At 40.6% G+C, this 27,755-nt stretch overlaps 1 protein-coding gene across 1 annotated transcript in view; it reads left to right on the top strand.

Annotated features, from left to right (window-relative positions):
* The window catches only part of FRMD3 (FERM domain containing 3), a 334,062-nt gene that overhangs the window by 162,895 nt on the left and 143,412 nt on the right, over positions 1–27,755 (top strand). Inside the window, exons 2-3 of the mRNA XM_036739138.1 lie at positions 2,342–2,446; positions 16,994–17,036. Coding sequence (XP_036595033.1) covers positions 2,342–2,446; positions 16,994–17,036 — 148 coding nt within the window. The remainder of the gene's footprint in view (positions 1–2,341; positions 2,447–16,993; positions 17,037–27,755) is intronic.

Below are 27,755 nucleotides of genomic sequence, written 5' to 3' on the forward strand. Positions count from 1 at the left end.
GATTACGGAGTAAATCTATAAAAGCTAGTAAATTCATTGATTATTCTTTTGGTCTCTGGATTTAGCTGTTGTCTAATGCTGATGTCATTTGAGCCTCCCAGATATATTTTTTTTTAAAGAAAGCATTGATGGGAATTGAAATTTTAAAATCCATTTTAGGTTTCTTTTGGTGTTTCCTAAGTAAAACTAATTACCTGGCATTTTCCTGGGAGGAGAGTAAACTACAGCCTAATTAAATGTCTCAATGTGAGATTTTTAGAGAAAACTAGAGCTTTACACAGACAAAGATATTGGTTTCTCCCCTAGCATGTACTAATGAATTCTCCTTCCTTTAAGTAGTGTTAGAAGCTTATTGTATTACTAGATTCTAGGGTTGGGCTGGGAGTGAAATCTATCATGCCCTTGATTCAGCAGCATCACACAGGAAAATGGTAACCATTCTAGGATTCTTCCTGTTCCCCAACAGTCACATACTGTCTTAGGATTTGACCTGAGATGAAGGGCATACAGAGGTTGGAAAATGAGGTAGAAAGTGAATCGAGTGAAAACTAAAGATGCTGAAGGCCTGCTCTGTACTTGGGAAAGACGGAGCAAATTCATTTCTTCTTCTTCTTCCTATGTTGTATGTCCTATTGCTCCTAGCACCAAGAACTCAGTTTAGTATTACCTGAGCTATACATTTAGGTTATCTAGGTTAAATGAGCTCTTGTTCAGTCATTTCAGTTATGTCTGATTCCTCGTGACTCCATTTGGAGTTTTCTTGGCAAAGATACTGGAGTGGTTTGCCATTTCTTTTAAAAGAAATTTCATTTTAAAGATGGACTGAGGCAAAAAGGGATAGCTGACTTGCCCAGGGTCACATAGTTATTAAGTATCTAAGACCAGCTTTGAACTCCCAATGATGAGTCTTCCTGACTCCAGGCCTGGCCTTCTATCCTTTGATCACCTAGCTGCCCCTGAAGTGTATTTGTTGTTGAGTTGTGTCCAGTTTTTTGCGACCTGATTTGGAGTTTTCTTGGCAAAGATAATGGAATGATTTACCATTGGCTTCTCTAGCTCATTTTACAGATGAGGAACCTGAGGCAGACAGGGTTAAGCGACTTGCCCAGGGTCACACAGCTAGTAAGTGTCTGAAGCCAGATTGAACTCAGGAAGATGAGCCTTCCTGACTCCAGGCCTGGCACTCTAATCGCTGCGCCAACTAGCTACCCTCTAAATGAACTAAGACTCATAATTAACTATAATCCTTCCCACTACTAGCCCTTACTACATTACTTTGCTGCTATTATATGGTCAGGTCTCCAGGCATGGTCCTCTGACCCGATAATGCACTGTAAGGACCCATAGGCCTTGTCATCTCCACCACTTGTGGAACCCTTATAGGCCTTTCCATTTGCCCTGAAGCCAAAGTGCCCTGAAATGTGTTGTCTCCTTTAGTTATACCATGAGCTCCTTTAGCTGGAGCTGTTTTGATTTTTCTATTAGCCTCCTCAGTCCTTAACACAATGCTTAGCACACAGCAGGCACTTAATAAATACTTTTGATTTGCTCACGTGGTTTAAATAGTGGCTTATTTTTAGAGGTACCCACCTGTGCCTTTGTACGGGCCATTGTGTATGTCTGGAATGTGTTTGTTTCTCATCTTCCCTCTTAAAATTTCTAGCTTCCCTCTGGGTCCACGTCATGCACCACTAACTCTTATGGGGAAACTTTTCCCCAGTTTTTCTTAATCTTTTTCATCCTCAAATAATCATATATATACTCATTCACCTATTTGCATGTTGTATTTCTCCCCTTCTCCAACATAAGAAAATATTCTTGAAAGCAGGCCCTGCTTTTCATTTCATTTTTGCACTCTTGTGCCTGGCATTGAATGGGAAAAAAAATTATTAAAAGTCTTGCTGATTAGATTGCATTGGCACTTTGCAGTCTAGAAATAATTTTATTAGCAATTTTTCAGGTAAAGAAAACTGAGTCCCAAGTTAAAAGTGACTTGCCCACAGACATGTAACTATTAAGGAGCAGGGCCAGAATTTGAAACTAGGTATTTCATTCCATATCTAGTAACATTCTGTCCTTTACACCATGCCTAGATTTTTGTAGACTGGCCAAGGAATCACCATTTGCAACATAGCTCTTTGTAACTCAGAACATATTTTCCCAATAGAAACAGACCTACAAATGAACTTTGGGATCACAATTGCTTTATAAATTGGGGATGACTTGTGTAACATTAGTGTACTCTCTCATACCCTAGTGGGTTAAAGACAGAATTGCACCAGGGAGAGTAGAACAGCAAGGGGTTGTTGTCAGCCTGTTAACATGTGTGTTTTCTTTGCAGAGGGAGACCAAAGGTCAGTTTCTCATAGACCACATATGCAACTATTACAGTTTGCTGGAGAAGGATTATTTTGGCATTCGCTATGTGGATCCTGAGAAGCAACGGGTAGGTAATACTTTATCTGAATAGGTTTTCCTGTAAGGTACCCCCCAAACTGTAATGCACCACTATTTTTCCCAAAACTTCTAAGATGATAATAATTAAATTCTTTCAGAAATTTTTGGAAAACATCTCACTTCCTGCAGATGACAGCAGGCAGCTTGATTATCCCTCCCTGGGTCTGAGAGGGTGCAATGAGCCTTGATAGCCATGGACAAAAGCCAGTATTTCTTTGGGGGAGGCTTTCCTTTGTCCTTCCTTATGGTAATAGGGAAAATCCACAAATTCAGCAAACATTTTTTAAACACGCTTTGAATTCAAGGCCTTGAGGAGAGAATGTTCCTTGTTTCTGAGAAAGTAGCTCTTTTATTTGCTGTTACTGGTTTTGACATATTTTTGCTGTATGTTGTGTAGCATTTGTCCATTCCAAAATGTTAAACAGAGAAGCATCTCTATGCTCCCTGCTTCATCCCAAGGAAAAAAGAAGGTCAAGTAACAGGTTTAGTTACTATAAAAATGAATCAACAGAAACTTGGCCTCAAAGTCAGGAAGACCTGGGTTCAAGTTTTGCCTCTGACACAATGGCAGTGTGATCCTGGGCAGACCTCTTAACCTTTCAGTGCTCCAGTGAAGAGATGTCTGACACACTGCCCACAACACTCCTAAGTGCTACCTGAACCAGATTAAAATGTACTTGGGAAATATTTAGCAAAATAAGTAAAAATGCAATCAAACATAGGTAATGTGAATATATGGTTTTTCTAAATCAATATGCGGCCCATTAGGGATTCATATGCATGTTTCTTTGGTCTCTATTTCTATTTGAGTTTGACACAATTTCTCTAGGCTTGACTTTAAGACTTTAAGGCATCAGAGAAGGTGCCAACTTGCATTGGTACAAGGAAGATCCTCAGCAATTTCTTATGCTGGTGAAATCACAGGTCTAGTCTTTCTCTCCCTTACTTTGAAGATAACATAAAAATCTATTTCTAGGGGACCAAACAATGAATCAAGGAGCATTTATCAAGTGTGTACCATGTGCCAGGTGCTGTGCTGGTTCCTGGGGGATACAGAAACAAAAAGGACAGAATGTTAGACCGATGAAGCCGGCAAGCCCCTAGACCAATTTCTGTTCCTGCCTACCCCACCCTGTGTGTGTGTGAGTGGGCTAAGAGCTTGCTAGAAATGATTCTTCATGTTTAAAAAGTGTATTAACCAGTGTGTATATTGACAAACCTGTTTCATTTCCCTTATCCCTGTGGGAAGATTTTGACTGGCCAGGCGATAGAGTCTTTAGATTCATTTATAAGTTGGCTCCCTGTGCTTTGTGAGACTTTGCTGTCCACTGGGAGTGGGTTCCAGTATTCCTTTACACTAGGGGTTCTTATCCTAGGGCCTGTGAACTTAAAAATCTTCGTAAATGTATTTCCACATTATTGGTTTCCTTTGTTGTTTAGTTGTTTTTAGTTGTGTTTGACTCTCCGTGACCCCTTTTGGGATTTTCATGGCAAAGATACTGGAGAGGTTTGCCATTTCCATCTTTAGTTCATTTCACTGTTGAGGAAACTGAGGCAAAAAGGGTTAAGTGACTTGCCCACAGTCACATGACTAGTAGGTGTCTGAGTCTGTATTTGAACTCATGTCTTTCTGACTCCAGGCCCGGCGCTCTATCCACTGTCCTATGCAGCTGCTCATGGTCCCTTTTGTAAGCATATATATTTTATTTTAAGTATTTCAAAACATTATTCTGAGAAGTTGGGGGGGTGGGTATATAGGCTTCACCAGACTACCAAAGGGATCAAAGATAAAACATTAATAACCCCTGTTCTATATTATAGCAGGAATTGGAATTGATTATTTAAGGGAGAATCTCAGTGCCTAAAACTTTTCAGAAGGAATGTTGTGTGAGCACTTGTAATGTTTTAGTGAAAATGATGAATCTGGCTGATTCATAGAGAATTTACTCTAGTGGTTAGTAAATGACAAAACTGAATGAAGTCCATGTATGGCTGTTGTATGAGGAAATGGGCAAGTTAGAAATGGTCATAGCATCTTTTTTCAAAACTATTTTTTGGAATTTACCCCCTCTGATGATAAGATTTTAAGAACACACATTTAGAGCCAAGAAGAGACTTTGGAGGTAATTGAACCCAAAACTTCCTCCTTTTACAGATAGGACAAATGGCTTTACAAGGGGCTCACAGCTAGTGTGTGAGGCAGAATTTTCCTGACTCCAAGACTTGGGCCCTATCTGCAACACCCTTCTGCCTGTAGAGCAGGGAATCTCAGCCCTTTTTGTGTTCTGGTCCTCTTTGATAGTCTGGTGAACCATAGGGATCCCTTCTCAGAATAATGTTTTTAAATGCATAAACCAAAATACATAGGGTTACAAAGGAAACCAATTATGTTGAAATGTAGTTATCCAATATTTTTTAAAAGGATAAGTTCATAGACCCGAGGTTACAAGCCCTTATTCTAGAAGAAGGTAGGAATGGAGAGACAGAGAAAGGATGAGAGGGGAAAGAGGGGAGGAGAGGGAGAAGGAGAGGGAAAAGGAGGGGAAGAGGAAGAGAGAGGAAGGAGAGTAAGCGAGAGAGAGAGGAAAATGGAGAGGAAGAGAGAGAAGGAAAGAGAAAGAGAGTAAAGCAGAGAAAGGGGGAGAGTAAGGGAGAGAGAGTGAGAGTTGGGAAAGGGAGACTAAAAGAGAGGAAGAGGAGAGGAGGAAGAGAGGGGACAAATAAAGTGAGAGAGGAGAGAGAGAGAGAGAGAGAGAGAGAGAGAGAGAGAGAGAGAGAGAGAGATGCACCGAGAGTGGGAGGGAGGGAGAGAGAGAGACAGAGAGACAGAGAGAGAGAGAGAGAACAAGAACACATTCATCTTCAGGACCACACAGAGGAAGAATAAGTTTATTTCGAGCAGTGGTTCCCATCAGGTTCCTGTTTCCTTGATGCTCTTTCCCAGCTTCTCCGGTTTACTTTATTGTAACAGGAGTGATGCATCATTTTAGTAGAAGCCTAATCAATAGTGAAAAATGAAAAGCCAAATGAGTTATAGAAACTAAAATATGACTTACCTTTCCTTTAAAGCAGTGCGGGTGGTTGGCTTGACTCACATCTCTTTGAGGCTGTGATTTACGGTAAAACCTTGCCATGTATTAAATATTTAGCACTATTACATTTGGAATACCATATGTTCAGTAAGATGCTTCATGCCCCATATGCTCCTGAAGTGAGTAGGTTTGTCAGTAAAAGGACTCAATATTTCCTTCTTTTCTTTTTTCTTTTATTTACTCAGTTTTTGATGTAGAAAGGGCCAGATTGAGTGCCAATTGGTAAATAGAACCTTTAATTTGTAGAAATTAAGAAATATAGTTTATTCTGCAGTACTAATTGGATCTTATCTATGTGATTTGATTGATTTTATGAACATCTTCACGAATTGGGAAAGGTGGTGTCCTCCTCTACTATCCCCTCCACCCCCATTCATATAGAAAGTCAGGAACAGAGGGGTACAGTCATAGACCCAGAGTCATACAGCACACTAAGATCAAAACTTGGCTTTTGACTCTCAAGTCTAGGGTTCTTTCTATTATTTTATTTCTATTTGGAGGGAACCATTTTTAAAAGTCCTTGGTTGATGTAACAATTCTGGTTTCTCTGAGAGTTGCATAAGTCTTAAGGACTTGAGGACCAGAAATGATGAATTTTTGGTTCCTTGTCCAGCAAGAGATTTGGGCCAGTGTATTTTCCTTTGATCCCACCATTCTGTAAGTGTTAGGTTTGCCTTTGTTTATGACTTGGGAAGGACATCTTAACCAGTAGTATCGTTCTTGCTTGTGAAGGAAGCTCAATTAGAAATAGGCTTAGAGGAATTAGATCTGAAAGGAACCTTAAGAAAATCCTTAAGTTGTCATTTCATGTAACCCTCTAGTTTTACGGAGGGAGAAACTGAGACCCAGAGAGGGTGAGTGACTAAGCTCGTGTAATCTTAGAGATTTCAAAACTCCAGGGCAATTACTTTACTCTTGTGATAACATTTTTTGCAGAAGAGTCAAGAGTACTAGTGGAGATCACATTTAATTAACTACACAAATATTTTAAATATTATTGATAGATGTTATTAACAGGAAGGCCTGGGTTCAAGTCCCACTTCTGACCCATGCTAGCTCTGTGACTGTGGGTAAATTACTTAACCCTTCAGTGCTCCAGGTGACTCACTAAGCCTGCAAGTTGCAGAAAATGTACTGACTTGCTTTGGTAGAGGGACTTTTTTCACCTGAGAGTTCCCTATACTGCTAAAATCACAGGTCTAGTCCCTAGCCTATTAACAGACATTATACGTTATGAATTTGAATTCTGCTTCAGAGACTCACTAGCTGTGTGTTCTTGGGCAAATCATTTGATTTAATTGAAATTTAATTGAAATCACTCAGCCCCAGTTTCTTTACTTCTAAAATGGGGATAATTATAGCACTTATCTTACGGGGCTGTTGTGAGGGTCAAGTGAGATAACATATGTAAAGCACTCTGCAAATCTTAAAGGGCTTTATAAATGATAGTTCTAATAACAAGTATAATAATATAAATATACATTATACATATATATAATGAATTATTAATATATAATGCCATATATCATAAATATAGAATATAAATAGATTTATAATGTGAATTGTATCAAGATACTATTAAAATATGATATAATATAATGCAATAAGATAATATATGATACCATATCATTTATAATATAATGATGTAGATAATATGCTATATATAATTTGTAATATAGTAATATAGGTAATATATAATATATAAAATCCCTTGAGTTTCTGGGATTCTGAGACGCAGTAGGGATGAAGCTGTTGTAGTGTCTCTACTCAGTCCAGCCCTCTGAATCTGAACAGATGCTATAAGTCATCCTGAAGTTTTCAATATTAGTATCTTGAAGCAACCAGAGATCAGACCCTAATTTTAAAAAATACATAATAATAGCTAGCATTATAGATACAGATATTTAATTGGAAAGGACCATCTTTGTTCACTGGTTGCCAATTTCCTTTTTCCGGAGGAGACTTGGGAATAGATATGGAGTGGAATTAAAAATGGCCTTGTTGGTTTTGGGTTACTGTATAATGAAGGTGCCAGGGTGCCAGACGACATTATGTCTGACCAGCTGCTCCTGCAGCCAGAAGAGTGTTTGTGCTCCTGGGGAAAAATGCTGCACAGATGCTGTTAACCATGAGCAAAAGTGGCGTCTGTGATTCCAGGGCTGCCCTCCATGGAACAGAAAGGCTATTTCCTTGTCTCTTGTCATTGGGTTATGAATCTGACTGCTAATGATCTCTCCTTGTAGACTGAGTTCCCCAGACACTTTAAAATCAAGAGTTCTTTGGGAACAGCATAGTCAAATCAGTCTGTCCACAAGTAGGAAGAATAACTTTAACTGTATAGCTTCTGTAGTTATTTATACAGGATTTCTATCATATATTCAGAATTGGAAGGGATCTCTGCAACTGCTTATTGTACATAAGAGGAAGCTTCTAGAGAGGTTGTGACTTGCCCAAGGTCACACAAGTATTAAGTGTAAGTGGTGGGATTTGAATCCATGTCCCTATGTCCTGACTGTAAAGCCAATGTTCTTTGCACTATGCTAGGTAGCCATAAGGGACAGATTTGGGAAAAAATAAGCATTAGCTGAAAGGGACGAGCTGCCTTGTGGGAAAAGGAGAGGGGAAAGTCAGAAACCGGAAATCTGAAGCAAATTAAAATACCTATATTGGAAGGAACAAAATCTTGTTTCCATTAAAGACCAATCAACAAGTATTTATTAAGCACCTACTATGTGTCAGGTACTAGGCTAAGCACTAGGGATTAGATATATAAAGAATGGATTAATCCCTACTCTGAAGGAGTTTATATTGTAAGGAGAGAGAAAAACATATATGCATATATGTGTATGTGTATATATATGATGAAATATATAAAGATAATGAAAAATGAAGTGAATAAATACAAAGTTAAATATGAAATAGTTTGAAAAGAAGTTGAGGACATCAGGAAAGATTTCTTTTAGAAGATGGTACTTGAGATGTGTTTTCTAGGCATGGGAACAACCAGCGCACAGTCCCAGAGAAGGGAGATGGGCCATGGGGTATTGTGTGTGAGGAACAGAGAGAAGGATGGTCTGGCTGACTTGATGAGTGCCGAAGGAGCAGTAATGACCAATAAGGTTGGGAAGGTAGTTGGGACCAGGTTATGAATAGCTAAATAGAGGAATTTATATTTTATTTTAGAAGCAATAGGAGGCCACTAAAGTTGACTGAATAAGGGAGTGCCATGATTATATCTATGCTTAAGGCAAATCACTTGCAGCTACGGGATGGATGAGATGGAGGGAGGATGGGGAGAGATGGAGGCAGGAAAGCCAATCAGGAGGCTACTGCAGTAATATTAGGGGACAAGTGATGAGGGCCTGAACTAAGGTGGTAGTTATGTTAGTGGAGAGGAGGGATATGAGAAATATTGGGGAACAACATCTTGCTTCTATTCATGACCTGCCCATTCTGATTTGAGGCAAAAGACACCAGATTAAGAGGGGCTAGACAAATATAATCTTCTCTAAGCAAAGCTTTTGCTCTCTTGGTGGATTAATCAGCTTCAGACTTGGTTTAACTGGTGATGAGTCATTACTTAGAGAAGGTCTACATACTATTATCAGAGGTAGAGGTTCTCTGACTGGCCAGCAACAGGCAGGAATATCAGATTTTACCTCAAAAACTAGTGTGGGGACCAGATGAACTGCAAGCTTTGAAGCACGTCTGGAAGGCAGCTGACAGCACACTAATTTGAGATTATAAATTAGGGAAGTAGAAATCGGATGTATAGGTTAATTTCATAGACTTTTGTTTCTTGTGTATTCTGGTCCCCGTAGGGAATTTATTCCAATATTCATTTGTCAGCATGAGTTTTAAAAGTTTTATATTTTAATAACACAGAACAAGACTGGCCAATCTCATTAAATATTTAGTTGCCTACAGTGCCAGTGTCAATGGATTCTTAAACTTTTCCAGTGAAGAGATGGCACTCCCTGTATGGCCACAACCTCAAATTGTATGACTGCCATCTTGTGGTGTTTTACCTAGTATGTAGACACATGGTCCCTAGAGCCTAGAAATGTGTACTTGCGGCTGGCTATAAAGTAGCATTAATGTCACTCAAGTAAAATGCTATTGTAACAAGCTTGATATTAAAACAATTTAGAATCATAATTTTTGGGCTTGAAAGGATCTTGGAGGTCATCTAGTACAAACCTCTTATTTTACAACTGAGAAAAATACCGAGATTAAATGGCTTGTCCAACCTTACTTAGGATGGCAAAGTCAGGATTTGACTGCTAAGTCCTATGAAACCAATGCCAGTGCCATTTCCATGACTTCCTTCCTTAGATTTAAAAGTCTCGGGCCAATTTAGCATACATATGTAGTTTATAAGGGCTTTGCACTTACAGGTTAATCCATGTGTGGGGAAGACACTCTGAGCTCCAGAGTATCACATGTGATATTTGCCTAATCCTAATATCTAAGAAACTACAAGTGGAAGCACTTTGAAAAATTATAAATCACTATATAAAGCATTGTTATTATTTCTAATCACAATGAACCTACACTTGGACTGGCACATTGGGTCCCCGGCATGCAGCTGCTGCTCTGTGTTGTAGGGATAGCTCTTAGAGGTTTTGCAATATCATATCTGATGTGTTCCCTCTGACACCAAACAATTAACATCTCTCCAGTATCATTTAACCAGTGATTAGCACTCCGATACAGTTTTGAACAGTAGATATAGTCTCAATATGATCAATAACCATTTAAAATCAATTAGTTTCCATTTATTATTCCATCTATTTCCCTTAGGAATTCAGGGGCCTCAAGGTCTCTTCCTAACACAACCCACTTTCAAGAAAAAGATTGTCAAACTCATTAATACTAAAGCACAGATTCCTGCTAACAGCAGAAAATGAGGAGTCAGAATCAGTTGTCTTCAGGCACCCATAATTCAGCAGATGGGGAATCAAGAAATCTGAGATCTCCTTCTGACTCTGACACTAACTAGGGCTTATTTGATCTTCTGTTCCCTTCTCCAAAAGGAGCCCCTAGTAGAAATGAGGAAAAGCCACCAATGAATTTTTCTGTAAATGAAAGGGAGCAAAGAACAAGTTCCCTTCTAACTCTGGCATTTTAAGAAAAACCTTTGAGTTCTACTGACTAGGAGGCTAATATATCTCACGTAGATTTCTGCATTAATAGGGATCAAAGCCTTAAGCTAAAGAAATGTGTCTAGAATTTCAGGCATTAGTGAATAGGGTAGAGCTTTGGGTGAAGCCTTCCCAGTGCCCCAAAAAACGTTGAAGTACTTTGGCTCAGAGTCCATTTTGCAAGACTAATAAAACTTGAACCGTTGATTCTTCTAGATGTTAAGACATTTACAGCTGAATAGGTGAAGAAACTAATATATTAGTTATAATAATAATACCTTATATTTTGATGTTTGGTTATCTCAGTCATGTCTGACTCTTGGTGACCACTGGAATGGTTTGCCATTTCCTTCTCCAGCTCGTTTTACGGATGAGGAAACTGAGGCAAATAGGGTTAAGTCACTTGTCCAGGGTCACACTGCTTGTAATTATCTGAGGCCAGATTTGCACAGAGGAAGATGAACCTTCCTGATTCCAAACCCACTGCACCACCTAGTTGCCTTATACTTCATACAGTGATTTATAATTTTTTCGAGTGTTTCTGCTTCTACTTTCTTATTTAATCCTTTTGTTAATATAAGCACTCGTATTAGGTATTAGTCAAATATTACTGATAAAGCTGGAGCTCAGAGGAGTTAAATGTCTTGCCCAAATCTGAGCAGCTCATAGAGTTTGAGTACAAATTGAGATGTTTTGACTCTGTCCAATATTTCCTCATTTTGCTTTTATTGTTATTTATTCAACCAACATTTATTAACAGCCTACTAGATGCAAGGCACTAGGACAGGTTCTGGGGATACAGAGATAAGAACCAAAGAGCCCTTGCCCTCAAGGAGCTTCACCTCTGCTGGAGGATATAATGTCAGCACAGATTAAGGGGCTACAAAATGATTTTAGGAGGGAGAAAGTACTGAGGACTAGTGGGGCTGGGGAAAAGTTTCCTGAGGGAGATGGCTCCTGAGCTGTGTCTTGAGAAAGATAAGTATTCTGGAAGATGGAGATGAATGAATAAATGAAAAAAGCATGTATTCAATGCCTACTATGCTACAGACATGGTGCTAGGCACTGGGGATAGAAATACAAAACTAATATAGTCTCTGCCCTCGAGGAATTTTTGTTCTTTTAAGGGGGAGGCAATATCCATGGGATTGTGGTGCCAAGGAAACCAGGTTTTGGAAGTCACAGGAATGGTGAATGGAAGTGGGTATAATATTGATATGCCCTTTCTAGAAGCAATGATGGTATTGATTCCCAGAACAAGAGATGGGATGGAGGGAGGGGAGGTTAGATAGTCATATATAGATAGCCGGGCAAATAAGGGTAGTTGAATATGAAGCACGATCTGGTTTTGGACAGCTAGATATAACAGATTAGGATTAGGTGAATTTGCATGCAGTTACCATTCAAGATAGCTCAGTCCCAAGCAGAGTTCCAGTCACTCAGTTGATCCACAAACAATAAGTGCCTGCTGTGTGCCAGGTGCCAGGGAAACCAAAAAACCACACACAAAAATGGTCCCTGCTCTTAAGAAGCTTACAGCTAAATGACAGAGACAATGAAAACTACTGTGTACTAACAAGCTAAATGCAGGATAAAGAAAAAATATTCGATAGAGGGAAGGCATTAAGATTTAGGAGGGTCAGGGAAGGTAAGATTTGGGGTGAGTCTTGAAGGAAGCCAGGAGGCAGAAATGAAGAGGGAGAACATTCCAGGCATGGGAAATAGCTGGCGAAAATGCCTGCAGTTGAGAGTTGGAGTTTCTTGTTCATGGGGATAGCTCTTAGAGGTTTTGGAATATCATGTGGGCCAACTAGGAAGCTGGTGTCACTGGATCACAGAGTTCAAGGTGGGGCATAAAGTATAAAAAGACTAGTGAGGCCCCAGGGACGAGTGATGAAAGACTTTGAACTTCAAATAAAAGATTTTATATTTGATTCTGGAGATGATAGGAAGCCACTGGGGTTTGGTGAGTGGCAGGGGGCGGGGGGCGGGGGGTGGTAATATCAGACCTGTGGTTTAGGAACATCACCTTAGGAGCTGAAAAGTAGCAAGAGATTTGTGGTAGGAAGAGCAACCAAAAGGCCACTGTAATAGTTTAAATGGGAGGTAATGAGGGCCTGTACCAAGGTGGGAGCAGTGTCAGAAGCTAGAAGAGGGGTTTATTCAAGAGACTTCATGAAGGTAACAGCCACAAGACTTGTCAACAAATTGGATATGAGGAGTGAGAAAGAGCAAGAGTAAGGATTTGAGGCTGACACCTTGGTTGTTGGGTGAATGGCGATACCCTTGACAACAGTAGAGAAGTTGGGAAGAGGTAAGAGTTTGGAGGGGAAGGATAATAAATTCAGTGTTGGGATGAGTTTAACACGTCTATGGGACATTTAGTTTGAGATGTTCAATAGGCAGATGTAAGATTGGAGTTTAGCAGAAAGGTTAAGGCTGGATAAGTGGATCTGAGAATCATCAGCATAGAGATGATAATTTGATCCTTGGGAGCCAAGAGATCACCATACCACATAGTGCAGAGGGAGAAGAGAAGAGGGCCTAGTACTGGGGATACTCATGGGAGTGGTTGTTGTTGTTTGTCCTTCATTCTCCAGGAGGACCTTGACATCAGGGAAGTGATGCCATGACATGCAAGTGAAATGAATTAAAGCAAGGGAGGGCTGTCCACAGTCACCAATCTCCCTTTCTCCTCCGAAGCCATCTGGGTCCAGTGGCACGATATGGATCAGGACAGCTAGAGACAACCCAGGATGTAGTAGAGGATCTTGTCAGTTTGACTGAGGCAATGCCCATGGTTAGTGGGCATAATCTGGATGAAGATATAGCAAAGAGGACCAAGGAGGAGCTGAGTGGCTTAACTCCCATCTAGGCAGGAGAATGCTGATCCAGTGAAGGGGAGAAGGGTGGGAGGAAGGGAGGGTCAAGAACAGGGCAGATGAGAAGCTAGTTCATTTCCGGAAAGAGGGAGAGTCTGTTCCAAGGAGAAGTGGGAGTGTCAAATTTGGGACATGAGGAACATAGTGTGCTTAAAAAAGTACAATGTGAAATAAAACTGGAAAGGGAAGTTGAAGCCAGATCATGAAGGGTTTTTTTTAAATGTCAGGCTGAGGAGTTGTTATTTTATTCTGGCACTAATGGCATTGGAAGCTTTTGAAGCAGAGGAATACCTTAGTGAGACCTGTGCCACAAAGGAAGAATATCTTGGCAACTACTTGGTATACGGATGGGCAAGAAAAGGGACCCAAAGTGAGGAAAGCAGTTAAGAGGCTATTACAGTTGTCCAGAGGGGAGGTGATGAGGGCCTCAACTCTTGCAAGCCAGCATCATATTGAGGTATTTTGTTGGCTAGCAGGATCAATATCTTCCTTTCCTCCAGGGCAACAGCATGCTTATTGATGAAGGGAAAAGCTATTTTTTAAAGCAAGCCCAGTGTGCTGCATACTCCAAGTTTCATTTGCAAGGAAAATGGCAGCGAAATCAAAGAGAAGTTCTAATTACTACATCTGATTACAAAGCAGAATAAATGACTATTAAAAAATAGCCCAAGTATAATCTATTTATATGTACAGTAATCGCACGATTTGATTTACTGGTGTGCCTCTGACTTATCATTTGCTGACTCATTTCAACAGCTTTAATGGGGCAGAATGATTTGAAAAAGGAGGAGGAGAATTCTAGAAAGAGAGGGGAGAGGTGAAGGGCTTGACAGTCCTATTTTTTGGCAGTTGACTGGCCCTGAGCTGCAGATGGGAAATTGGGAAAGAGTAGAAAACAATCACAGTAGAGATGATGGAGCTATCTAAGAAGTCACAGTTTGATCAGCCTGTGTACCCAGGCACCATCTTGGAAAACAAAGTAGTTTGTTTCTACCCTAGGTTTGTGGTCTCTATCCAATGAATAAAGTGCTTCCTTTGAAGCTCAAAAAAATGATCTCCTCAAACAACCTCAGACCAGGTCACGGTGCTTGAAGAGAACCTCTCATTTCTTAATTGTATGACAATCACTCTTATAAGAACACAGCTGTGAACTAGGAAAAGTTCTAGTTTTCCTAGAAATACAGTTCTATTTTCCTGGAAAAAAAAAGCAAAAAAAAAAAAAGGCCCTTAATTAGGCAGTGTGGTATAGTGCCTAGAGAGCTGGGAAGTCCTGGATTCAAATCTCTTTTCTGACCCTGGGCAGGTCACTTATCCTCCAAGTGCTGTAGGCAACTTTCTAACAACATAAGTTGCAAGGAAGGTCACACCCTGTATTGGTAGAGGGAATTTCCTCATTGGAAGTTCCCTATACCAAGGAAATCACAGGTCCACTCCTTATTGTTAATTAGCCAAATAGATGCCATTTAGAGGTGTTCCTTAGAGCTCTTAGAAAAAATCTCAGGCCCAGACATAGGTCTTATGTGTTCCTACTTTACCACTATATTTGAGTAGCTTTGATGATCTAATATCCAAGACCAGAATTGTTGTTTAGCTGTCTCAGTTGTGTCTGACTCTTGGTGACCCCATTTAGGGTTTTCTTGGCAGAGATACTGGAGTGGTTTGTAATTTCCTTCTTCAGCTCATTTTACAGATGGGGAAACTGAGGCAAACAGGGCCTAAGTGACTTGCCCAGGATCGTATAGCTAGTAAGGGTCTGAAGCTGGATTTGAACTCATCAAGATGAGTCTTTCTGATTCTAAGCCCGGCGCTTTATCCACTGCCCCACTTAGCTGCCCCTAGATACATTACAGCGCAATAATCACTATTCTTAGTGGTCGTCCAGATGCGTAAAGAAAAGTTTAAAGCTTGTTGAGGCCACATGGTATAGTGGAAAGATTTGTGGACCTGAGTTCAAATCTATATCTAAAATTTATTCATCACGATCTCGGGCAAATGATTTAACTTCTCTGAGTCTTAGATTCCTCATCTTTAACATCGGGAGGATAAGCCTCTCAATGCTGAGGCAGCTATCAGATAGAGTGTAAGATTTGAAAGACTTCAGTTTGAATCTTGCCTCAGATACCTCCTACCTTTGTGACCCTGGGTAAATCATTTAACTTTTCTGTGCCTCTGTTTTCTCATCTGTGAGATGAAGGCAATAGCATTTATCTCAGAGGGTTATTGTGAAGCTCAAATAAGTTAACACATGTAAAATGCTTTGCAAACCTTTAATTATTATTTTTGGGCTACTATGAGGCAACTGAAAACACCACTCTAAGGATAAAGGGAGGTGGAGGTGGTTATCCAATGGTGTTGCTTCGTGTTTGTCTATTTGAGTCTTTCTTTTTTTTTCCCCATGTAATTTTGCTATAACACTCACTTTGAAAACACAAATTTGTTTCAATATGATTGACATGTCAGGGAACAATTTGAGCATAACCTGAATTTTGCATTTGTTTATGTACATCAGTGAAAAACAGCAAGACAGCAAATACTGCCCCCAGCTAAACCAAGTCCCATTGGAATAGACAAAACACATGCCCCAAACATCTACCAAACATGTATTATCCAACCAGATTGTGTTTTGCTCTTCCTCCTCATTGAAAATTCTATATGAAAAAATACTCATTCAGCATCCCAACTCAAACAAGTCTTGGAGTTGTGGCCTTCTGAGGCTACCCTTTACCCTACAGGTAAAGTCATTGACTTTACCTGTAGGTCATTGACTTTACCATCCTGGATCCCATGGGACCTGGGGGCAGGCTGAGCAGCAGGATGAGGCCATGGACATTTGCCATTATTTGTTGTAGTATTTATGTATTTCTTAACTATTTAACAAGTATAGAACTGTGACACCACTATTATTAGGTTCTATCTTTTTTTAATGTTTCAGTGATGAAGATGTTGAGTGTTGTATTCCTGGTCCCATTTTCCTTATAAACCCTATGGTTTTTATTGTGCAGTTTTGCACAGTGCGGTGATTTTTAGGAACACACTTCTCTCATTAAAGCAGAACGGATGATACCTTTAGTAAAACCAGACCGAATCGACAGTTCCTAAATTCATCTGTAAACCAATGAGGGCTTTCATCCTTGAGTGCATATTGTATTCCTAATGCCTCCCTATTGGATGCAGTGTGACTCAAATATTACTCATGTAGACATTAATATTATTAGTTTGTAATTATAGGCCCTTTCCTCTATTATTACTGCTTAAATAGTTCATGGTGACCTTCTGAGAACAGAGCAATTGACGATGGGCTATTATTACCAGGATTATGCTATGAAAAGAGAATAACCTTATTAAAAGCCTCTTAGTTTTTACATCTTCACTGTACCATGCAGCATTTTGACCATGGGTTTCTTCTCTTCCTTTCCAGCACTGGCTAGAACCCAACAAGTCAATCGCCAAGCAAATGAAAAGTAAGTGTTGATCCCAAAATTGGGTTTTGAATAAAAAGATTCCCAAGAATTGGGTTGTGGGTTTTTTTCTCTAATTCCTCTATCATTGTATTAGAATCATATTAGAGCTGGAAGGGACCTTGGAGGTCTTCTACTCTAGCCCCTTCACTTTATAAATCAAGAAATCAAGGCTCAGGAAACTTCAGTGACTGGCCCAAGATCAAATAGGTAGTAAGTGTCAATGCCAGGATTTGAACACAAGTCCTCTGAGCCCACAACTCAATGTTCTTTTTATTTTAACACCACCCTGGTTCTACTGCCCTGTGGGGGGAAAACAACCAAGTGAAGCTAGAAAGGTTGGTTTTGGTTTGGAAAATGGTGGTCCCTTTTTTATTCCATTTAGGGCTATGAAAATGATTCTTCCCTTCCTTCTCCATTCACTACCTTGTGTTATCCTCACAATTCCCAGACTTTGGAAAACAAGGCAAATGTGTCCATACAACTAACCACAGCTGCAAGGTGGAGTCATTAATTATCATGAACCCAGAGACTTCCCTTTCTGCTAGAGGGCAGAATACACTGCTTCCTATAGCCCTCTTAGCTCCTTCTATCCTTGGGAAGTGCCATGTTGAGATTGAGAAATGAAATGGACTCTATCCTGTTCAGTTGCAAAAAGTTGCTGATAATGGTTCTGATGCCCAAGTTTTATGAGAAGCTTTATTATCACTGAATAGATGGTTTTTTTCCTCTTTTCTGTCCCTCAAAAAGAAATAGTGAGAATACAGTAGTATAGCTTTTTTTTTAAACAATAATGTAGTGTGAAGAACAGTAGACTTGGAGTCAGAAGACCTGAATTCAAATCCTGACTCTGTTATTTAGTAGCTGCGTGTAACCTTTGACAAATCATTTTAACTCTCTGGGCCTCAGTTTAGCCAGTTGCAAAATGAGGAGGTTGGACAAAATCAGATGTTCTTAACTCTTTTTGTGTCGTGGAAACCTTTGACAGTATAGTGAAACAAATGGATCCCTTCTTAGAATAATGCTTTTAAATGTATGGAATAAAATACCTTTGATTATAAAATGATATTGAAATAGCTTTCAAAATAGCAAAAAAATGAAATTTATGGACCCCCTATTTATGGAGCCTGGGTTAACAGCCCCTGGACTAGATGACCCCTCGGCTTCCTTCCAGCTCTTGATCTTGTGATTTCAGGTTGAGTTGTTCTGTTGTTGTCCATTAACAGAGCCGTTCAAGGCATTTGCCAGTGTAATCATGTCTCTGTGGAAATCACTGACTGCCCATCTGGAGACAGAGGAGGATGCTTGATTTATGGCCCAGTCAATGAGATGGTTTGTTATGGTGACCTGCTCTTTGTTGTTACCAACCTGTTTAGTTTATGTCCAGGGGGGCAGCTTCTGAAATCTACTTAAGGAATTCAGAAATTCCTTGTATTTTTCTTCCCTGTCTTAGGTATGCTGGACAATCCTATGTGTAGGCACTAAATCATTTTCTCATCCAAGTTCAAGTGAACACATTATATACATGTAGTTGCCATCATTCAAGGCGTCCACCCCTTTTCCCCTTTCAGGGGCTGGGATGTAGAAGACCTAGTGTGGAGAGAGGGTCTTTGATGATTTTATTTTTGAGGGAAGAAATCAATTCAATTTTAATTTAACAAACATTTGTTAAGTACTTACTATATGCCAGGCACTGTGTTAGGTCCCTGCGGGATCCAACAGCAAAAAGAAACAATCGTTTGCCCCAAGGAAAAAAAGACTGACCAGTGTTTAAGCCATATCCTTGTTCTCACTTTCTCAAATACCACTATCTTCTGATGCAGAATAGGTGTTGGAGAGAGTGGATTGAGTTAGTCCTAACCAACAGTCATGGCTCCTGAGGCTGTGCGTGCTATAGGACATCAGTGAAGGGAATTGCATAGGTGAGAGCAGTGACTACTACATGACTACTACATACTTGTAAGAACTCAGGTCATCGGTTTGCTGGTAAATGTTTAGCAACTGGCTCTTTGGGGAGGGTGGAAGAAATGTACACATGAAACACTTTAAAGTTCAATATGCATTATTCACATTTTCTCTATCACTTTCTTAAGTCTTTGTTATTGTTGCTTAGTCGTCTTCAGTGGTGTCTGCCTCTTCATGGCCCCATTTGGGGTTTTCTTGGCAAAGATACTGGAGTGATTTGCCATTTCCTTCTCCAGCTCATTTTATAGATGAGGAACTGAGGCAAACAGGGTTAAGCGACTTGCCCAGGGTCACACAGCTAGTAGGTGTCTGAGGCCAGATCTGAATTCAGGAAGATGAGTTCTTGACTCCAGGCCTGGCGCTCTGTCTACTATGGCACCACCTAGCTGCCCTTCTTAAGTCTAGAAATCAACAAAGCAATAAGCTAAGCCCCTCTTTGGAGCCAATTTCTGAGGTGTGAATGCTCACACAGAAAATTTAACAAGTAGTTCTTTTGAGCTGACTCTAGTATGCTCCTGTCTCAGGTTCAACAGGGTTATTGTTCAGGTATGGAGCTGGGATGAAATCCCAAGTGGAAGGAAGGGGCCACTGTATTGCGCAGGAATTCTATGCTAATGGGAGCCCAGATATCAATCAGACAGTCACAACAAGCTAAAGATGGGCATCCCACAGAGGGCCAAGCAGAGACCCATGGGAACTGTGGGTGGGTAGCAACGTAATAACCATCAAGAACTCTGAAAGCAGAATAATGAGAATAAAGGATGTGACTGAGGAATTGCGTGACAGAAAGAGAAGATGGACTGGTCCCATGGGAAGAAGGAGGGATGCCAGTAGATGCTCCACTAGCTCCCTTACAACGTAGGACAAAGGCAAAGAAGGCCTCCAGCTTGTTGGATGGATACTGTATGGTGAACTTTTGGGAGGACCCAGAATAGAGGTTCATAGGATAGGTAGGAAAGGATGGGTTGGGATAGACACTTTTGGGGGGAGGTTCCAAACTGATCATCTCGTGTTTCCATTGGAATCTGTGCCGTGTACTGTGCTAATGGGGGTGGAGGGTGGGACATAAACACAAAGAATGAAAGAATTTCTACTCTCAAGGATTTTACATCCTAACAGGGTGACAACAAGTACAAATATAAATATAAATAGAACAAAAACAAATGTAAGATAGGCAAATACAGGGAAATTAGACAGGTGGCTACTTAAAGTTCATGGGAGGGGGGTTGTGGGGAAGAACAGGAAAGGCTTCACGTGGAACATGGCTTCTTCACTTTTTATGAATTCTCTGGACCCTTACTCAGAATAATGTTTTGAAATGCATAAAATAAAAGGTATAGGATTACAAAGGAAACTAAGAATGTTGAAATGCAATTATCAAAATATTAAAAAACAAAATAAGTTCACAGTTTCCAGGTTAAGAACCCCTGATGCAGAGTTGGTGCTCAAGCTGCATCGTGAAGGAAGAGATTTTTTTTTGAGTTGGAAGATAGGTCATCATTAATAGGGTCATGCTATAAAGACAGAATAACCTTATTAAAGGCCCCTTCGTTTTTATGGTATAATCATAGGGCACATAAATGCGCATCATCTTTTAAGTAATTGAGGAGTCAAAGCCTTCCAGCTGGGATCGGGCCATCCTGAAATGAGGTTATGACCTCAAATACCCTACTGTAGGTATAGCCCTGGGGGGAGCAGAGCTTTTAGAGGAAGGGGCTGTGGCCACAAATAGCCTTTAGTTTGATTAAAATGGAAGAGGATTAAATTTTTCTCTTCTGCCAATGGAAAATAAATGACTTTCAGGGTGATCCATTTCACCTTGAATTCACTTGCTTAGAAGGCAAGTACAGTGTTGTAGAAAGAACATGGGACTTGGAATGAGAAGACTCGAGTTCAGGTCCCAGCTTCATTGCTTCCTTACTAGTTAGACGAAGTGGATAGGTAGCCCAGTGGATAGTGCTGGACTTAGAGTCAGAAAGACCTGAGATGGAATCCTGCCTCAGACTTTGACTAGCTATGTGACTCTAGGTGAGTCAGTTCACTGCTCGGGACTCAGGATTCCTTACCTTCAGCAAATCACTTAGATCCTATAAGCCTCAGTTTCCTCATTTGTGAAATGGGGCTAATCAAATTTTCACTGCTTACCTGACAGAGCTGTTGTGATGACCAAATAGGGAGTTCTTTGTAAAGCTAACTCGCTCTGATTATATAGGTTATCTATCTGTTTTGGGAAGATATTTGCTTTCTCTTCTAAGCTGGGAAACCTTGAGAACTTTTTGTTTTTTCTTTTAATATTTGTAATGATTTTAGTTGAGTCATTATCAGTCCAGGGAAAGCTGAGCCCCACCCCTGGGACTCAGCCCTGGAGATACAAACAGGATCCTGTTTCCAACCCCGAGGCAGTTTCTTCTGGGAATATGCCTTTTAAGTTCCTCTCCTCTCTGTTGACTGGCAGCGGCCACATAATTCAGTAAGGAAGATGATTTTTCTATTCCCATCTTCACTAAAGGAAAATGATTAGAGGTTCGGGTTTCCTGTACTTAGCCATTTGGATTCCTTTTGCCTATCAGTGCACATGTGACTTTCTAGAGGAGGCTGTGAAGGTCACTTGTCATTCATTCATCATATGTTTATCGAAGACCTACTATGTTTGAGGGGAGGCCCTGATACACTCTGTTAGGCTAGCATTGCAAGCCGGCTCAAAATAAAGATGATGTGCATGCATAACTGGAGGAAGGCACCACACTGTAAGAACACTGCATTGGGATCAAAAAGGCCTGACCGGGCTCAGTTTCTGGCTCTGTCATTTACTAGGTGTGTGACTAAAGAGGTCAAAACTGAGAAATGCTCACCTGGAATCTGATGAAGGGAAGGGAGGAAGGGAGGCCATGGGGGTGGGAGGAGGTTGTTGGAATAGATCGGGATGGGAAGCCTGTGGCGGCCTTAAGGCTGGCCTTTGGACTAAGTTCAAATTTTCTTCTAGGTGCTTAAGTCTGGCTTTTGGACTAAATTCTAATTTTCTTCTAGGTCCTTACGTGCAGCCTTTTGGCCAAGTCCAAATTTTCTTCTAGGTCCTTAAGTATGGCCTTTTGATAGAATCCAAATTTTCTTCTAGGTCCTTAAGTGTGGCCTTTTGACTGAATCCACAGGTTCCCCTGCAATAGATTATCTCTCAGGTTCCTAGGCTATGAGCTCCTGTTGGGCAGGACTGGTTTTTACCCTTCTTGCTATTAGTGTAGTGCCTAGCACAGAGTAGGGGCTTAATAAATATTAATTGACCAACTGACTACCAGCTCTAAATCTCTCAACATCATATTTTGTAAAAACACACATGATGGTGTTATTTAATTTACTTTATATGATTTTTTTTCCCCGGGGGTATTCTATTTAAGGGACTAAATAGAGGAAGATTAGCATACGACCTGGATTCAAGCGCTGCCTCTTACACATACTGCTTTTGTGACCCCGGACAAGTCAACTTCTCTGTACTCTAGGCACCTCTCCAAGACTGGACGTCGCAGAGAAAGTGGCAGCCTGCATCGGAAGATAGAGTTCCCGACTCTAGTGTTCTCTATACAAATAAAAGCGTAGGTCTAGTCCCAGGCCGGTCTTATCCCCAGTATCTTTAATAGACAGGAACATTTATGCCGTATGCTAGGATGGTTTTTGCTGCCACTTTCTCTCTTCTCGGGGCTAGGTCCTTCATTATCCAGTTTCACTCTCCTGACAGGAAGGAAGGAGACAAGTATGTACTAAGTACCTGCTCTATGCCGGGCATTATACTAAGCACTATACAAATAGCATCTCATTTGATTCTCACAACAGCCCTGGGAGTTAGGTGTTATTCCCATTTTACAGCTTAGGAAACTGAGGCAGACAGAGATTAAGTGGCTTGCCCAGGGAAACACAGCTAGCTGGTCAGTGTCTGAGGTCCAATGTGAACTTGATTTCAGGCCCAGGGGTCTATCCACTGTGCCACCTAGTAGCCCTAGGTGAAAAGATGTAAACCTTTTCCTTCTTCCCTTTCTTTCCTTGCTGAAAATAGGATGAACCTTTCATTAGGGTTTTAAAAGGAATGCTATATTATCTTCAATTATATTATTATATATCACGCTATATTATGTTTATTATTATGCCACACTATACCATATTATATTACATATTATACTATGCTATGTTATATTACATGATATATTATCATACTATACCATATTATATCATATTATGTCATATTATTAAATATAAGGAATAACACTGAGCTAGGGCAAGTAGGTGTTTCAACAATCCGGCTAGCAGCTGCTGTGGGGGTGAAAGACCAACACAAGCCCAACGACAAGCACGCTACCAGCACGCTGCAAAAGCCCAGGTTCTTTTGATCTGCTTTACTAAGGAAAGCAACGTTAAGGGGTTAACAAGCTTACTTTAATTCAGCATACAAATACCATTCACTTAGTTCAGGGGAAAAATCCAGCACCCTAAACTTCAGAATAAAATACAAACAAATTACAAACATCGACAGACAGACCAAGTACAAAACATCTAAGTTCAGCCTGGGAGCTCATAACAAAGGCTGGCCCAGAGTCACACGCACCACCACTGCTGTGGGTAAGAGCTCCAAAAAATAGAAAGCCAACCCCTGGTTTTATATCTTTTTCAGGGTCAAGGGTGAGTCACACATGCGACTCACCCACATGACCTAAAATCGTCACAAAGAGGCAACTTAAACCCACGTGGTCTGAAAGCCTCTGATGTCCCAGACATGCCATTCAAGCTCATGTGTAAACTAGGCCCTCCCCTGAGGCAAGGAGGTCACCCAGGACTCTCAATCTAATCAAGGAAACAAAGGCCAGACTCTTCAGGGGCACTTGGTTGAACTGAATGCTAAGAGCCCATTTTGTTTACCAACACAGTAGGACATCACAATAACAAATTAAATGGGAAAATTTAAAAGCTACAGGGATCTTTAGTGTTCACCTTAGGCCTATATACTACCTACAGGGAACTAAGGCTTACATTTTTCTAACCCTTTTCTTTTTGATTGACCTTCACTTCTGCTAGGCTTCCTGTCCGAGGAAGCCATATCTCAGACCTACTTGTGTTTGATCTTAGAGCAGTTCTAAGTTTCTTTCTGATGGACTTAGTTTGCGCCAAGCTCCAAGGTGTCAGTCTTCTCCAAGCTATTTTCCTATCCCTTTACTCTGGGTGTAGAATTCCAGGCCTGTGGCAGAAGGGTTCCCCTTCTGTGCTTCCCATCACCCTGAATGGTTCTTTGTTCAGGACTTCAGATCTGAAATATAGTCAGTATCTCCCCCTCCCCCCAACACAGACACAGACACAGACACAGACAGACACAGACAGACACAGACACAGACACAGACACAGACACACACACACACACACACACACACACACACACACACACAGTAGGCCTAGGGAAAAAATGTCAGAGAAACACCTTTCCTTGTCTTGACTCCCAAGGGTTTTCATTCCAGCTGTTAAGTCTTTTGCCTTGACTTAGGAACTGCTTGTCTTACCCTCTTTTAAAATGTTAATATTTTTCAGACCCTGGAAGCCATTTATTTCTTCTTTATCTTAGTTGAGGGACTTTATAGCATAGTGCATGAGTTCTTAACTTTTCTTGAATCATGGGCCCCTTTGGTGGTCTGGTAAATCCTATGGATGGAGCCCTTCCCCGAATAATGTTTTAAAATACATAAAATAAAATACATAGGATTATAAATGAAATCAATTATATCAAAATACATTTATCAAAATATATTTTTTAAAAACCCTAATTTACAGACTCCCCTGAAATAGTTCTGTAGGCTCCCGCGGGCTACATGGATCCCAGAATAAGAACTCCTGGTATAATGAGAGGATGTGGTTTTGTGAAAGAGGGCCATATTTGTAGCCAGAGGGCCTGGCTTCAAATTCCAGCTCTGCTAATAACTGTGTATGAGGTCTTAGGTAAGTCACTTAATCTGTTTTGGCTTTAGTTCCCCTATATCTATAAAATGGACCTTTCAGCTCTAGATCCTATGCCCTATTTGAAGTCAATTTACCTATCAAAATGGTAGCTGTACCCTCTGCCTTTTGTAGAGGAATTGGCTTCTTCCATCCAGACTGGGCACCTTGTGTCCTGTGTTCTGTGATTAGGAGGCCAAGTCTGGTCTCACATGCTGCTTATAGTACAGGTTTTCTTCCTTCCTTCCTTCCTTCCTTCCTTCCTTCCTTCCTTCCTTCCTTCCTTCCTTCCTTCCTTCCTTCCTTCCTTTCTTTCTTTCTTTCTTTCTTTCTTTCTTTCTTTCTTTCTTTCTTTCTTTCTTTCTTTCTTTCTTTCTTTCTTTCTTTCTTTCTTTCTTAATTTTTCTTTCTCTCTCTCCCCCTCTCTCTTCCTTCCTTCCTTTTTCTCTCTCTTCCTCCCTCCCTCTCCCTTCCTTCCTTCTCTCTCTCTCTCTCTCTCTCTCTCTCTCTCAGATTCAGCTTCCACTGTAGGTCTCACCCTGCCTCCCCTATCAGTCTGTGCCTAGCTTCCAATTTATTGGTATAACTGAAATGACAGTGATATTCTAGGGCCAGGGAACACAAGATACCTGCTGGTTCCAACCACTGCCTAGTTCTCATTTCTTGCATGTCCTCTCCCAGCCTTCCTATTCTCCTCAGCAGAATACTTTATTAGACATAAGTGTACAAAGTGGGAAAAAAACAATATTTTAAATCAATAGTATAGTGCATATCAGCAAGATACTTCCTTTCCTTTCCTTCCCTATGCCGGTGAGGGCCTAGACTGGCCAGGTATTAGAAAAGACCTTAATATTAGCAGACACTAGGCAAAAAACAAGTTCATTTATTTGGGGCAAGGACCACACTGGTGCTAAAATGCTGTCCAGTTCTGGGAATTCAAAGCAGATATGAGGATGCAAATATAAACAAGCCACCACCATCAAGAGCACTGCAGATGTTCTCCTGGGGCTAAGGTCTAGAAAAAGGTCTTTTACCTTTTGTCCTCAGAGGAAATTGAAGGCATATTAAAGGGGAGGGAATTAAACAGGTTAGGAGGTGGAAGGGTGGAGTTGTCTGAACATAAGATGCTGGAGGAATTAAATGAGTTTGGTCAGAAGCCAGAATTAGCTTAAATGAGCAACAACCATGTGGTGCCATAGCCTATCCTTCTTGATGGGGGAACTGTTTACTATTACTTAGTGAGGGCACCAAGTCCTTTTTCCCCATTATGAAACCTAGACTCTAGAAAGAACTCATTATATATTATTTTATAGTTTACAACTTCACAATAATTATATGAGGCAGGTAATACAAGTTTTATTACTCTCATTCTGTAGATGGGATTATCGAGACTCACTCAAGATCACACAGCTAGTATCAGAAGCCAGATCTGAATCTAGAGGGGTGTGTGTGTGTGTGTGTGTGTGTGTGTGTTTGTGTGTGTGTGTGTGTGTGTGTGTGTGTGTGAGAGAGAGAGAGAGAGAGAGAGAGAGAGAGAGAGAGAGAGATGGAGACAGAGACGGAGACAGAGACAAACAGACAGAGACAGAGGCAGAGAGACAGAAATAGAAAGACAAAGAGAGAAAGACAGACAGACAGACACACACATACACAGGGAGAGACAGGCAGACAGAGACAGAGACAGACAGACAGACAGAGCATGTAGAAGCTGTGCCAGTTATGAATGGGTGTGACTTTGGGTAAGTCATTTAAGGTTCATATCAGCACAAAGTACAAGGCACTATTCTAGTCTTCTGCTCTAATAATAGCTTGTATTTATATAACACTTCGAGGTTTGCAAAAAGCTTTGCTTATGGTATCTCATTTGGTCCTCATAACAACCCTGTAAAATAGAAGCTCTTTTTGTTCATCCTCATTTATCAAATGAAGAAACTGAGTCCCAGAGAGCTTGGGTAATTTGCACAGAGTCTCACAGCTATTAAGTGTTATTCTTTCTAAAATGAGGAGAATTTGCACTTTGTAATGGGCAGCATTATAGGGGGTGAAATCATGACTCTATTAATTCAAGCGGCCTCCTTTCTAGAAAATCTGGCATTGTTCATTCTGGTGAGGTAAGTCTCACCTGCCCAATTGAAAGCATTCATAAAATGGTTCTTATTCATAGGGATATGAAGTCTGATAATAATTTGATTGATTGTGATAATCATATTAAAATAAAATGATTGACTTTGGCCACTGTATGAATGTCACACGGATAGGTGAATTTTAAGTAAGATAATAGAAACTATTGTCAGCCCTTGGTATTAATGCATGAAATAAGTATCATAAAGGCAGGGTTGTATAGTGCAAAGAGGGATATCCTAGGAGCCCTGGTTACTACTAGTTCTGGCTCTGTAACATTAAGGAAGTCACTTCATTGGGCCTTAGTTTCCTTATCTGTTGAATGAAAAGGTTGAACTAAATATTAATCTTTCAAGTCCCTTTTATAGGTCTAGGGCAGCAGCAGATAGGGTCCTGGGCCTGGAATCAGGAAGACTCATCTTCCTGAGTTCAAATCTGGCCTCAGACACTTAATAGCCGTGAGACCCTGGGTGAGTCACTTAACCCTGTTTACCTTAGTCCTTCATCTGTAAAATGAGCTGGAGAAGGAAATGGCGAACCACTCTAGTATCTTTGCCAAGAAAACTCCAAATGGGGTCGGACATGACTGAAAAACAACTCGACAACAACCAGCTCTATAATTCTATGGTTTCTCCTCAACCCAAGCAATTTTAATGAGAAACAAGGGGAATT

Source organism: Trichosurus vulpecula, chromosome 9, assembly GCF_011100635.1.
Source record: "Trichosurus vulpecula isolate mTriVul1 chromosome 9, mTriVul1.pri, whole genome shotgun sequence".
NCBI classification, from domain to species: Eukaryota; Metazoa; Chordata; class Mammalia; order Diprotodontia; family Phalangeridae; genus Trichosurus; species Trichosurus vulpecula.